This window comes from Lipotes vexillifer, unplaced genomic scaffold (genome assembly GCF_000442215.2).
Source record: "Lipotes vexillifer unplaced genomic scaffold, Lipotes_vexillifer_v1.1 scaffold217, whole genome shotgun sequence".
NCBI lineage: Eukaryota > Metazoa > Chordata > Mammalia > Artiodactyla > Lipotidae > Lipotes > Lipotes vexillifer.
Window position 1 is genome coordinate 6,688,105 of NW_006788200.1, and position 13,347 is coordinate 6,701,451.

At 38.4% G+C, this 13,347-nt stretch overlaps 1 protein-coding gene across 4 annotated transcripts in view; it reads left to right on the forward strand.

Moving 5' to 3' along the window:
• Positions 1-13,347, forward strand: part of CTNNA1 (catenin alpha 1) — a 179,346-nt gene that overhangs the window by 19,938 nt on the left and 146,061 nt on the right. Inside the window, exons 2-3 of one of the 4 annotated variants that reach the window (XM_007461426.1) lie at positions 8,836-8,942; positions 10,287-10,482. In XM_007461426.1, coding sequence (XP_007461488.1) covers positions 8,838-8,942; positions 10,287-10,482 — 301 coding nt within the window. In that variant the 5' untranslated portion in view covers positions 8,836-8,837. Of the gene's footprint in view, positions 1-8,835; positions 8,943-10,286; positions 10,483-13,347 lie in introns of those variants that run through there. The other 3 variants (XM_007461427.1, XM_007461429.1, XM_007461428.1) reach the window with 3 other exon arrangements.

Sequence of the window (13,347 nt, forward strand, 5' to 3'; positions counted from 1 at the left end):
AAATCTTTTGGAACAAGTTTCTAACATTAAAGTTGGGAGATTTAATGTAAAAATCTGCAAGTTTGGATCTCTTAAAAAATCAAATGATCTGCTAACCAGAGGTGTGCATGATAAAGATTGCCTGGAGCTTATGGGAAGCTGGGCACATGCTTTTCCCATTTACCAGTCCCTAGTGGGTCTCCCCAGACCCAGAGAGGTCAGGGTCATTTGCAGTTCATTATTGTGCTTACACTCTGCCTTTTTTTCCAGTTAATAAGAAAGTGAAATTATTTTGTAATTGGGAAAACAAAAGACCAAAAAGACTGTTTTTTTTGAGAATTTAAAATTATCAATCAACATGTGTACAGATCATCAGGGGATTCTTGTTCTTTCTCTAAGGCAGTCCTAATTTTTCTCCAAGTGTCTGAAGCCTTTTTCCCCGTTACTGGCCTGGTCCAGTCTTCCCAGGCTCACCTTGGGCAGCTTGCTTCCTCTCTGAGTTATCTCCAAACAGCTTTTCTTCTCCTTGGCAGCTTCCCTGTGGCTTGAGACCTTGTCTCTCTCTCAGCTCAGGACTCTCATCCTCTCCAGTTTTGCTCATTGGGCCTGAGCAATGGATTCTAAAACTGTAAGAATGCATGTGTATGGTGTTTGGATCTTGTTTGCTGGTTTTCAAAAGTAATCAAATCCTTAGGCCAGGTGCCTTTCCTCAGGCAGGGTTTGGGCTAAGTGCTTTTCCCTGAGCTCCTTTCAAGAGGGCTTTTTATTTCAAGAAAAAAATGAAAGGCTGTATTTCTTTGGGAAAGTGAATTGTATGTTGTACTTGTTTAGTAATTAAAATCCAAATGTGACCACATGTCTTCTTGCAGTTAACTTCACTTAAGTTGTCTTTTGACTCCTTCCCTCTGCAGCCTTTGAAAGATTTTCTGTTCTGTGTTGATACAGTGGCTGGAATGCTAGGATACAGAAATGTGGGATCCATGGGGAAAAATCGAATCTTGTTTAGTGATTGCAAAGTGGTGACCAACAGGGCAAACATAGTACTCAGATATGAGTGTTTGTCCCATACAGTGGTAAAATCTTTTGGAACAAGTTTCTAACATTAAAGTTGGGAGATTTAATGTAAAAATCTGCAAGTTTGGATCTCTTAAAAAATCAAATGATCTGCTAACCAGAGGTGTGCATGATAAAGATTGCCTGGAGCTTATGGGAAGCTGGGCACATGCTTTTCCCATTTACCAGTCCCTAGTGGGTCTCCCCAGACCCAGAGAGGTCAGGGTCATTTGCAGTTCATTATTGTGCTTACACTCTGCCTTTTTTTCCAGTTAATAAGAAAGTGAAATTATTTTGTAATTGGGAAAACAAAAGACCAAAAAGACTGTTTTTTTTGAGAATTTAAAATTATCAATCAACATGTGTACAGATCATCAGGGGATTCTTGTTCTTTCTCTAAGGCAGTCCTAATTTTTCTCCAAGTGTCTGAAGCCTTTTTCCCCGTTACTGGCCTGGTCCAGTCTTCCCAGGCTCACCTTGGGCAGCTTGCTTCCTCTCTGAGTTATCTCCAAACAGCTTTTCTTCTCCTTGGCAGCTTCCCTGTGGCTTGAGACCTTGTCTCTCTCTCAGCTCAGGACTCTCATCCTCTCCAGTTTTGCTCATTGGGCCTGAGCAATGGATTCTAAAACTGTAAGAATGCATGTGTATGGTGTTTGGATCTTGTTTGCTGGTTTTCAAAAGTAATCAAATCCTTAGGCCAGGTGCCTTTCCTCAGGCAGGGTTTGGGCTAAGTGCTTTTCCCTGAGCTCCTTTCAAGAGGGCTTTTTATTTCAAGAAAAAAATGAAAGGCTGTATTTCTTTGGGAAAGTGAATTGTATGTTGTACTTGTTTAGTAATTAAAATCCAAATGTGACCACATGTCTTCTTGCAGTTAACTTCACTTAAGTTGTCTTTTGACTCCTTCCCTCTGCAGCCTTTGAAAGATTTTCTGTTCTGTGTTGATACAGTGGCTGGAATGCTAGGATACAGAAATGTGGGATCCATGGGGAAAAATCATTACTGCTGAAATGTCTTATCTTTGACATTTGATGACATTTGCTTGAGCTGTTGTCAGTCCTATAGCAATCTAAAGGACTCCCATCTCCTAGGGTTTGCTGACTTGGGCTGATGTTTAGTGGGCAAATAACCTTTAAAAACCAAAGTATAGGCTTGACATAATATGAGTGTAGAGAGCAAATTTGCCCACTTGAAATGAAACAGATTCCCTGGAAATGGGCATTTTGTGTTACCAGATTAAGCAAATCCACATTCCTTTTGGCATTCCATCTTCAGCGATTCTAGAATTTTTAGATGATGCCTCCAGTAATATTTTCAGCTACATCTAAAGGAGTCTACCTATTTGTGCCTCAAGCATGCATTTATGGGAGAGGATACAAACATATTTTTTATACTAAAGTTGTTAGGAGTGTACTGGTCACAGACATGCGCAGTTCTACCTTGTCCTGGTCATTATTCAAATATAGGATTTAGATGTCTGATGTTGCTTTCTGTAGAGGGTTTAGAACTGTGCTGTCTGATAAGGTAGTCACTGGTGGCTATTTAACATTAATTAAAATGAAATAAAATAAAGATAACTCTCAGCTACACTAGCCACATTTCAAGACGTCTCTCTCCCTTTCCTCTCCCCTCCCCACCCTGTTCTCTCCCTCTCCTCCTCCCTTCTCTTCTCTCCTTCTACCCCTCCCTTTCTCCAGCCTGTCTCTCATTTTTCCCTTCAGTTTCCCTCTGTTCCTTGTCTTTCTCCTCTCTCCCTTCTTTTCTTCTCCTTCCCACTCTTCCTCCTACTTTCCATTCTTCTCTGTATATATGCATATATTTAATACATTAGTTTTTTCTAAACCGTATGAGAGTAAGTTGCAGACATCATTCCCATTACATGTCACAAGGACATAGCTACAATATAATGATGGGAATTTGAAAAGTTAACATTGATGCATTACTATTTATTATCTATTTCAGAGTCCCTGATCAAATTTTATCAGTTGTCTCAATTTTTTTTTCCTCCTAATACAATTTTCAGTCCAGAATGACTGCATTTAGTTTTCATGTCTTTTTTAGGCGCTTTTAATTTGGAAGAATTTCTCAGCCTATCTTTGTTTTTCCTACCTTGACATTTTTGAAGACTGTAGCTAGTTATTCTGTAGAATATCCATCACTTTGAGTTTGTCTGATGTTTCCTCATGACAAGATTGAGGTTAGATAATATTGGTAGGAAATACCACAGAAGGTGATGCTGTATCCTTCTCAGTGCATTGTACCAGGGGGTACATGATGTCCATTTGTCCCATTATTAGGGATGTTAATTTTGTCACTTGGCTAAGGTGGTGTTTGCCGGGTTTCTGTACTGCAGAGTTATATTTCCCCTCTTGGTAATCAGTACTGTGTTGGGAGTTACTATGAGACTGTGTAAGTACTCAGTTTCTTATTAAACTTTTCATCTGTTTGCTTTAGCATTCTTTGATAATTCTTGCCTGAATATTATTATGATGTTTCCTAAATGGTGATTTTTCTAAATATGTTATTCCTTCCCTATTCGTTGGTTAATTTCCTATTACAGAGGAATTTTTCTTCTCTTTTGTTCATGTTAGCATGGACTCATTCAGTGGATCACAGTCTGTTTAATTTAATGTTCACAAAAGCCATCTTAAGTCTTTTTTTCTTTATTATTATTATTATTTTAATAAATTTATTTATTTATTTTTGGCTGCGTTGGGCCTTCGTTGCTGCACGCGGGCTTTCTCTAGTTGCGGCGAGCGGGGCTCCTCTTTGTTGTGGTGCACGGGCTTCTCATTGCAGTGGCTTCTCTTGTTGCGGAGCACAGGCTCTAGGCGCACAGGCTTCAGTAGTTGTGACACGCAGGCTTATTAGCTGTGGCGCATGGGCTTAGTTGCTCCGCGGCATGTGGTATCTTCCCGGACCAGGGCTCAAACCCGTGGCCCCTGCATTGCCAGGAGGATTCTTAGCCCCTGCGCCACCAGGGAAGACCCCTATTATTATTTTTTTTTCTTTTCTTTATTTTTTTGGCTGCATCGGGTCTTAGTTGCAGCACACTGGATCTTTGTTGAGGCATGCGGGATCTTTCATTGCGGCTCGCAGGCTTCTTTCTAGCTGTGGTGCATGGGCTCCAGAGCGTGTGGGCTCTGTAGTTTGTGGCACTCAGGCTCTCTAGTTGAGACTCGAGAGCTCAGTAGTTGTGGCGCGCAGGCTTAGTTGCCCCATGGCATGTGGGATCTTAGTTCCCCGACCAGGGGTCGAACCTGTGTCCCCTGCACTGGAAGGTGGATTCTTTACCACTGGACCGCCAGGGAAGTCCCTGATAGTCTTTTTCTAAAATGTAAATGATAGTTTTACTTTATAAATGAGGAAACAAGTTCAAAGTGATTAAGTGATGGTCAAGCCTGCCTTTTGTTTATATTGTCCTCCTTACAATTTGTAAAATAAAGATTGTACTTTTTTTCATTACAAAAATAACTTTCTAAATACCTGTCATTTTATAAAATCATAAAATACAATTATAAAAAAGAATGTTAAAACCACTCATAATCCCCAAATCTTAGAGGTAACATCATTGTTAATATTTTGGTTTATATATCCCCCTGCAGTTATACTTCATATTGTTTTCAAAATCCCCTTTCTGTCTTCGGTAGTATGTATTTTGAACATTTTCTCATAAACTCTACATTTTCCCCATTTTTAAAATGAAAAATTTCAGATATACACACCCAGCCACACACGTCTTCCATCTAATTTAACATTTATGAATATTTTTTCATAATTCCTTGGTCTCTCTGTGTATGTATTTTTACTTTCGCTGAATTTGAAAGTTGCAGTCATCTTGACATTTCACCCCTAGATATTTCAACATGCATCTCCTAAAAATAGTCCTTTTTCTATATAGCCACAATTCATTATCACACCTATGAAATTGAGCAGTAATTCCATAATATAAATATTAAAAATTTACCAATTTCCCTGCAAATGTCTTCTTAATAGCTTTTTGTTTCAAACTGGGATCCAAACAAGATACATGTGTTGCATTAAATTCTTCTATCTCCTGAGCCTTTTAGTCTAAAATATTCACCACACCCCCCAATATTGACTTTCTGATGAGTTAATGTCCTGTTGTCTTGTAGGATGCCTTACATTCTGGATTTGTCTGTTACCTCATGGTGTTGTTTAACATGCCTGTGTATCCCCTATAAACTTCTATACTTCATATAAACTTGCAATACAGTCTAGGTTAGGGTTTCTTAACCTGCATTGAATTTGAGTTGGAAAAATCTTGTCTTTGTTGTTAATATTAATAGGAATTTAGCATTTCCTTCTATTATTAACAATAGAAAACCAACTCCAGTTTTCAGTTGAATCTCTAACTTTGTCCCACTAGTAGGAATCTCAGTGCTTTTAATATATGCAGCAATTGTAATGTATCTTGAAAAAGTGCGTGTTCATTATTACTTTGAAGTAGTTATCAGACTTCTTGACTTTTTTTTTTTTTAATTTATTTTTGGCTGTGTTGTGTCTTCATTTCTGTGCAAGGGCTTTCTCTAGTTGTGGCGAGTGGGGACCACTCTCAGTGTGCGGGCCTCTCACTGTCGCGGCCTCTCTTGTTGTGGAGCACAGGCTCCAGATGCGCAGGCTCAGTAGTTGTGGCTCACGGGCCTAGTTGCTCCGCGGCATGTGGGATCTTCCCAGGCCAGGGCTCGAACCTGTGTCCCCTGCATTGGCAGGCAGATCCTCAACCACTGCGCCACCAGGGAAGCCCCTTGACATTTAAAAAAAAAATTATTCTTTTGGCTGCGTTGGATCTTCCTTGCTGTGCGCGGGCTTTCTCTAGTTGCGGCAAGCGGGGGCTACTCTTTGTTGCAGTGCACGGGCTTCTCATTGTGGTGGCTTCTCTTGTTGCGGAGCACTGGTTCTAGGCACGCAGGCTTCAGTAGTTGTGGCACACAGGCTCAGTAGTTGTGGCTCAAAGGTTCTAGAGTGCGGGCTCAGTAGTTGTGGCACACGGGCTTAGTTGCTCCATGGCATGTGGGATCTTCCTGGACCAGGGCTCGAACCTGTGTCCCCTGCATTGGCAGGCAGATTCTTAACCACTGCACCGCCAGCGAAGTCCCTTGACATCTTATTTAATATGTTAATAAAGAGCATATATATTACTGCATCGCACATTTGTAAAGTATTTTTATAACTAAATTTCAATATATGTGTTTCTTTGGTAATCCTTTTTTTTTTTTTTTTTTTTTTTTTTTTTGCGGTACGCGGGCCTCTCACTGTTGTGGCCTCTCCTGTTGCGGAGCACAGGCTCCAGACGCGCAGGCTCAGCGGCCATGGCTCGTGGGCCTTCCGGACCGGGGCACAAACCCATGTCCCCTGCATCGGCAGGCGGACTCTCAACCACTGTGCCACCAGGGAAGCCCCCTTGGCGGTAATCCTTTGAATTATATTTCACGCATTTCAAAAAAGTTCTGAGAAAGGGTCTATAGCTACCCTGTGCAGTACTGAAGCCACTAGCCACATGTGGCTATTGAGCCCTTGAAGTGTGGCTTGTTTGAATTTAAATGTGCCTTAAGTGTAAAACACATCCCATATTTCCAATACTTAGTACTCATGTAAACATCTCTAATTAAAAAAAACTGATTACATATCGAAATGATAATATTTTAGATATACTGTTTTAAATAAAATATATTATTGAAATTAATTTCATCAGTTTCTTTTTACTTTTTTAACACGGCTACTAGAAAAATTTAAATTACATAGGTGGCTTGTATTATATTTCTATTGGACAACATTAGTCTATAGACTTCACTAGACTGCTAAAGGGATCCGTACATTGAAAAAGACTTAGAATCCCTGTGCAGAGGCTTCATTAGACTCAGGTTAAACATTTAATTTTAATTTTGCTGTTGCACAGGTAATTTTGCTCAGTTTATAGTAATACAGAGGCTCTTGAAAAACATTTAAAACTTTTTTCATTAAGAGTACTTTTTAGGAAACGTAGGGCACTTCATATTTCATTGGGTTAGGCATATACTATCAGAGTTGCATTATTAGCAATACTAAGTTTAGTTATTTAAGGGGATGATTATTAGATCCCAACATTGTAAAGGTGTATCCTCTCCCCTTTGTAATTAGTAAGTAGCCTGTTCAGGTGGTACTTCGGCACCTTACAAATACCCTATTCCCCAATAGCCTATCACCTAATGGTGTTAACATTCATTGATAATCCGTGTTTGAATCAGTTATCACACTGGGGTTTACAAAATGGTCATTTTCTAATTCTATTCTATATTTATGGTACAGAAATTCTCTTCCCACCCCCTTTCTTTTGAGGATCCCTGTGGTCATAGGATAGCTATCTAATAGGCAGTTACAGTTATCAGTTATTCTTCTTGATACTCAACTTGTGAATTTAGCCAATGGAGCCCTTGGTTCTAGTATCTTTTTGATATGATCTTGTTAGTCTTTGTGTCTTTCCTTGCTTTCTGCACAATAGGATATATCAGACCTGTAATAAGCCTTTTTTTTTTTTTTTTTTAAGGAAATAGTATTTAATAGAAATAAAGACCTGGGCAGTGAGAACACTAATTTTTGTTTTTTCTAAATTTTGTCAGTATAGTTTTTTAAGAGTAGCACAGTATCCCCTTGTGTGGTTGGTTGTGTGATTTATTCAGTGATCTGTTTGAAATTTAGGTAGTTTCCAGTTTTTAATGATTGTATACAGTCCTGATGTGAACATCATTGTATCCAAGTTTTTACATGTACCTTAATTTTTCCTTTAGAATAAAAATTGAGAGGTAGAATTTCTTGTTCACAAAAATGCACCCTTTTAAGGTTTTATATTTCTGTGAACAGTTTGTTGTCTGGAAAGTTTTAGTGTTTACTTCAGCTACATGTCTCACCTGGTTTTCTGGTTTTTCTTTAATCTTTGAGGCACTACTTTTAGAAGCAAACACCAACTGCTTGGTATTTTGGCTGAAGTCTTTTCCCTTAGTCTTTTTTTTTTTTTTTTGCAGTATGTAGGCCCCTCACTGTTGTGGCCTCTCCCACTGTAGAGCACAGGCTCCGGACGCACAGGCTCAGCGGCCATGGCTCACGGACCCAGCCACTCTGTGGCATGTGGGATCCTCCCAGACCGGGGCACGAACCCACGTCCCCTCCATCGGCAGGCGGACTCTCAACCACTGTGCCACCAGGGAAGCCCCTTCCCTTAGTCTTAAAGCCTCTGTGTAATGGAGGTTTACCTTGACACTGCTACAGTGATATTTGACTAAGTGTGACTTGAAATTTCTTCTGGCTACAAGTGATAATAGCTGTAGGTGCACAGGGCAGTAGGCTTAAGCATTATGTTTTAATACAGTAAGAGAAGATATTCTCTAAGAATCCATCAAACAGTGAAGTGAGATTTACCTTTTAGATAATAGAGTACTATAAATATTTTGGAATAAGAAAAACCAGAATCTTCTGTATTAGTCTTCTTTCACTTTAGCTTTTCATCCTAATTCTAAGTCAGTGTGGAAAAACTCGAGGTAGAAGTGTCTTGGTGCCAGAGAAGCCAAAAGGGAAGAGCTCTGTGTGTTTGGGAATGCCCTCTTACAGTAGCCCTAATGTTTGTAAACTAGAAATCTTAAGTATAAGAGGTTGTAAGAATTATGGGCCCTCATGTGCAGGCTGGTAAGAATTTTTTTCATCTTGTGATTGTAGCTTTCCTGGTATAAAAGTCCTTATGTAGGAGAAGATTTGTTATATGTTTCATGTTTGTGTTTGATACTTGCCTGACTTTGTCTCTTTCTCTGTCAGAAATGACTGCTGTCCACGCAGGCAACATAAACTTCAAATGGGACCCCAAAAGTCTAGAGATCAGGACTCTGGCAGTTGAAAGGCTGTTGGAGCCTCTTGTTACCCAGGTAAGAATCTGCAAACAAATACGTAGTTGTTGTAACATGATTCCATAGCAATAGGCCCAGGTAATAAACACAGGGCAAGGTTATTTAGTTCAAAGCCTTAATTTGAGTGGTTGAGTTTAGGCTGATAGTATGAGACAGTTTGGCTCCGCTAATAGTTAAATATTGATGTGCGAATTCATTTAGCCCTTTAGAAACACATTTGCTGCCATTTTTTCAGTCTTATTGGCAGTAATAGGGGCTAGAGTATGTAGTGCAACTAATACTTAAAAGTATTTCAAAAAAAGATAGGATGCGGAGCCTTGACTGTTAAGCTGCTTCACCCTGCTTAACACACCTTTTGTTGTCTAGGATTGATTAACAGGTCATTTAACTTGAGGGTGTAGGTTTGGTATGTTTTGTTACAAGTACAGATATCACAGTGTGATGACATTTCATTAACTGTTAGCAACTAGCTATGCACTTTTAGTGTTTTGGCACATTTTACTCCTGTGTGTGTGTGTGTGTGTGTGTATGTGAGAGAGACAGACAGATACTGTGCGAGCATGAAAATGAGATGTAATGGCATGTGCTATCTAAAAACTCCATTCTAGCTCATAAATATAAACTAGTATTATAAGTAAGTAAGTAAGTAAGTAGGAGTGGGTGGTCATACTTGAGAATATTTACTTTCTTGGAGCCCATCTACTGCAGCTCTCAGGTCTTCTGTGGACCGCTTTACACTAATAAATGTTTAGTCATCTTCAGCCTATACAGGTCATCATTATTATATGTGTTAATGATGGTTAATGTCTGGGACTTAAAACATCGTCACAGTAGGCTGCTTTGGGCAATTGTTCCTTTCTTTATTAAGGGCCTTTCCTAATTAATTGAGATTTGTGTGAATACACTGAAAAGATTTCAGAAGCAAGTTATCTTAAAACATTTTGCACAGGTTGAAAAATGTGACCTCCAGGCAGATCTAATAAATTCATTGTTAACCTCTTTCTAACCTTCTTGATGACATGCAGTAGAGACATAACTTGTTTGTTACCAGTTTTTAATTTGTAAAATGAAGTTTAAAAACCTAATGATCATGTTTGAGGAATTAAAATATTCATTATATTTCTTAGCTTACACATTGAGATAGCTAAATTATTTTGGAAACTAAATAGAGTATCATTCCTGAATATCTTAAATATGGAGAGAGTTGTATGTTATTTGTTAATGCTTAGTGGAATCTCATAAGTGTGATGTTTCATTTTATTATGAATAATTTATTCTTGCTACCTTTAAAGATGTTAGTCTTTCTGTTTTTTTAAAAATTTTAATTGACTACAATTTAATTTTCAAAAATGAAACTTTTAGGTTACAACCCTGGTAAACACCAATAGCAAGGGGCCCTCTAATAAGAAGAGAGGTCGTTCTAAGAAGGCCCATGTTTTGGCTGCATCTGTTGAACAGGCAACTGAGAATTTCTTGGAGAAGGGGGATAAAATTGCAAAGGAGAGTCAGTTTCTCAAAGAGGAGCTTGTGGCTGCTGTAGAAGATGTTCGAAAACAAGGTAGGTCAATATAGCTTTTTATATAGAGAGAGGCAGGCCTTTCTAGAAAAATAATCCTTAAAGGTGACTTTCTGTGGTCAGTATTTTCATTCTTATATGCTTGCCAGTTGCTCAGGTAACTATGAATATTCACTTAGTGGAGATGTATTAAGTTGTACTGGCTTAAGCTTTAATCAGGAGAGATTAACAAAGGAACGTCTTTTTTGGAGACTCTGAATCCAGTTCCCTTGGGTGTTCCAAATAATAGTTGAGTCTTAGAAATGTTATAGCACAGTTTGATAGGAAATAAATGGGGCAGAAGTTTATATTTTATCCTATGTAATATCTCTTAGTTTGTTCTGAAGATGTAAGGGTGATAAAATGGAAAAATGTCCAGCCATTCTGAAAATACACTAGAAACTGCTTCGTTCTGTCAGACTGGTATGTAAAATCAGCCATGCATATTTGCACTGGCTTGAGTTTAAAATAATTTAAATGTGAGCTTAAGGGAAACATTTTTTTTGGAAACTCAGAAGTAGTAAAAAGTGAAATTGTAACCCACAGCTTATCAGTAGTTACTATTAGAAAAACTGTCATCGCTATGATGTAATCACAATATAAGAGGACTTTATTTTATTAAAAATTTTTTAAAATTTTATATTGGAATATAGTTGATTAACAATGTTGTATTAGTTTCAGGTGTACAGTAAAGTGATTCAGTTATACATACACATGTATCTATTCTTTTTCAAATTCTTTTCCCATTTAGGTTATTACAGAATATTAAACAGAGTTCCCTGTACTATACAGTAGGTCCTTGTTGGTTATCTAGATAAGAGGACTTTAAATCTGGACGATTAACTTCTTGAAACCTGCAGTTTTGTGTTAAACTTCTGGTCCAGCAGGAGGACTTCAACAAAGACATAGGTTTTTTTACGGCTGTTGGATATCATCTAAGGTGAACTGACCTCCTGCTCTGTGCATGTGCTTTACTGGCTTTTGGGAGAACCTCAGTGGCTCTCTGATGGCTGACAGCAATCTACAAAGTCCATTGGAATCTTAAGTCAAATTCATCCCTGTGACAGTACCCAAAAAGAGCAGTGCATTAAATGGAGATGCTGTCTCCCATTGTTCTGATTTTGTGAATAAATATTTTAATACTGCAAATGATGAGATTACTTAAGTTCCATAATACTAGCTAGGTGGATGTGTTAGTTTTCTCTGGCTGCTATAATAAATTACTACAAACTTGGTAGCTTAGAACAACAGAAATTTGTTTTTTGAAGTTCTGGAGGCCTGATATCTGAAATCAAGGCGTCAGCAGGGTTGATTCTTTCTTGGGGCCTCAGATGAAGAATCTGTTCCATGTTCTTTCCTGGCTTCTGGTTGTTGCTGGCAGTCCTTGGCATTCCTTGGCTTATAGACACATCACTCCAATATCTGGCCCTTTTTGTCACATGGTATTTATTCTCCATGTATCTCTGTGTTGCAAAGTTACCTGTTATAAGGACATTAGTCACTGATTTAGGGTCCACCCAGTATGACCTCATCTTAATTTGATTATATCTGCAAAGACCCTATATCTAAATAAGGCCACATTCACAGGTTCTGGGTGGACTTGAATTTTGTCAGGACACTATCAACTTGGTAGAGTGGGTTTTTAATGAATTTATTTTAAAGTGGTTTAATTTTCCAATTCAGGACAATATTTGAGCTTCCTATTGAGGAAATCAGGACGGCTATTACTTCATTGACCTCAGAAAGTTTTGTTTCCTAGGCCTTCTTGCCTCCTCTAATGAAACTCACAATCTTAACAGGTGAATTTGGTCAAGTGTTCATTGTCTAGTGACTTAAGACATTTATTTTCAAAATAAAGCTTAATTATTGCAAGTAACTTTTTTTCCCACTGTATATGTTCCTTGTTTCAGAAGTTACTCTGATACAAATCTGTAGCAATCATGGTATAATACACTCTGCCCAAGCACCCCCCCATTATTAATGCATATCTAAATTTGTTTCTTTGTATTTTTGTTTATATCTGAGAAAATCTTTTATGTGGCTCTGAATCATAAATACTTGTTCGTCCCAGTCCAGCTTTGCAATTATTTTTGATCTATTCATGATTTCGTCACCATAATTTTCCTTCTCCTTGCAGGAAGACAAAACAAAACAAAATTAAAACTAAAGCAAATATATAACTGCCTGTCATCATCGTTACTGTATCAGATGTGAAAAGCTGAAGTGCCTTGCCTTTTTTCTGTTGGCTTACTTTTTTCTTTGGTGATTGTTAACAAATGGTGATGCAGCCTCTCTCCTATCATAAGTAGAAAATATGTGGTATGAAAATGGTTAAGCACAGATCCTTTTTAGTCAACCAGACCTTGTTGGTTATGTTGTTGAAGCTGTTTACGCATCATTTGAAACCCTGAAGTGATGTTAATATATCTGCAGATTCTTTGACACCTCTCCATTTAAAAAGTGGCGTCTAACTTTGATTCTCTTGAATGTGTGTTGTACTTAGAGACTCTTGGTTCTATAAAGAATAGAATGTGATGTGGAAGTTATACTATTTACTTTCGAAGCAAAGTCATAAAAAGAGTGTTGTATCCTCTTATCTCTTTCTCATGGGTTATTCACTCTGGGGAAGCTGGCTGCTATGTTACAAGGACACTCAGGAGGTCTTGTGGAGAGGAACTGATGTCTCTTGTACCAATTTGCCAAGCATGTAAGTAAGCTGCCTTGGAAGCACATCCCCCAGCTACAGTCAAGTTTCAGGTGATGGCAGCCCCAACCAACCCTGAATTCCTGACCCACAGAAAATTTGGGGAGATAATAAATATTTATTTTAAGCAACCAAATTTTGGGGTAATTTATTGGGTAGGGAAA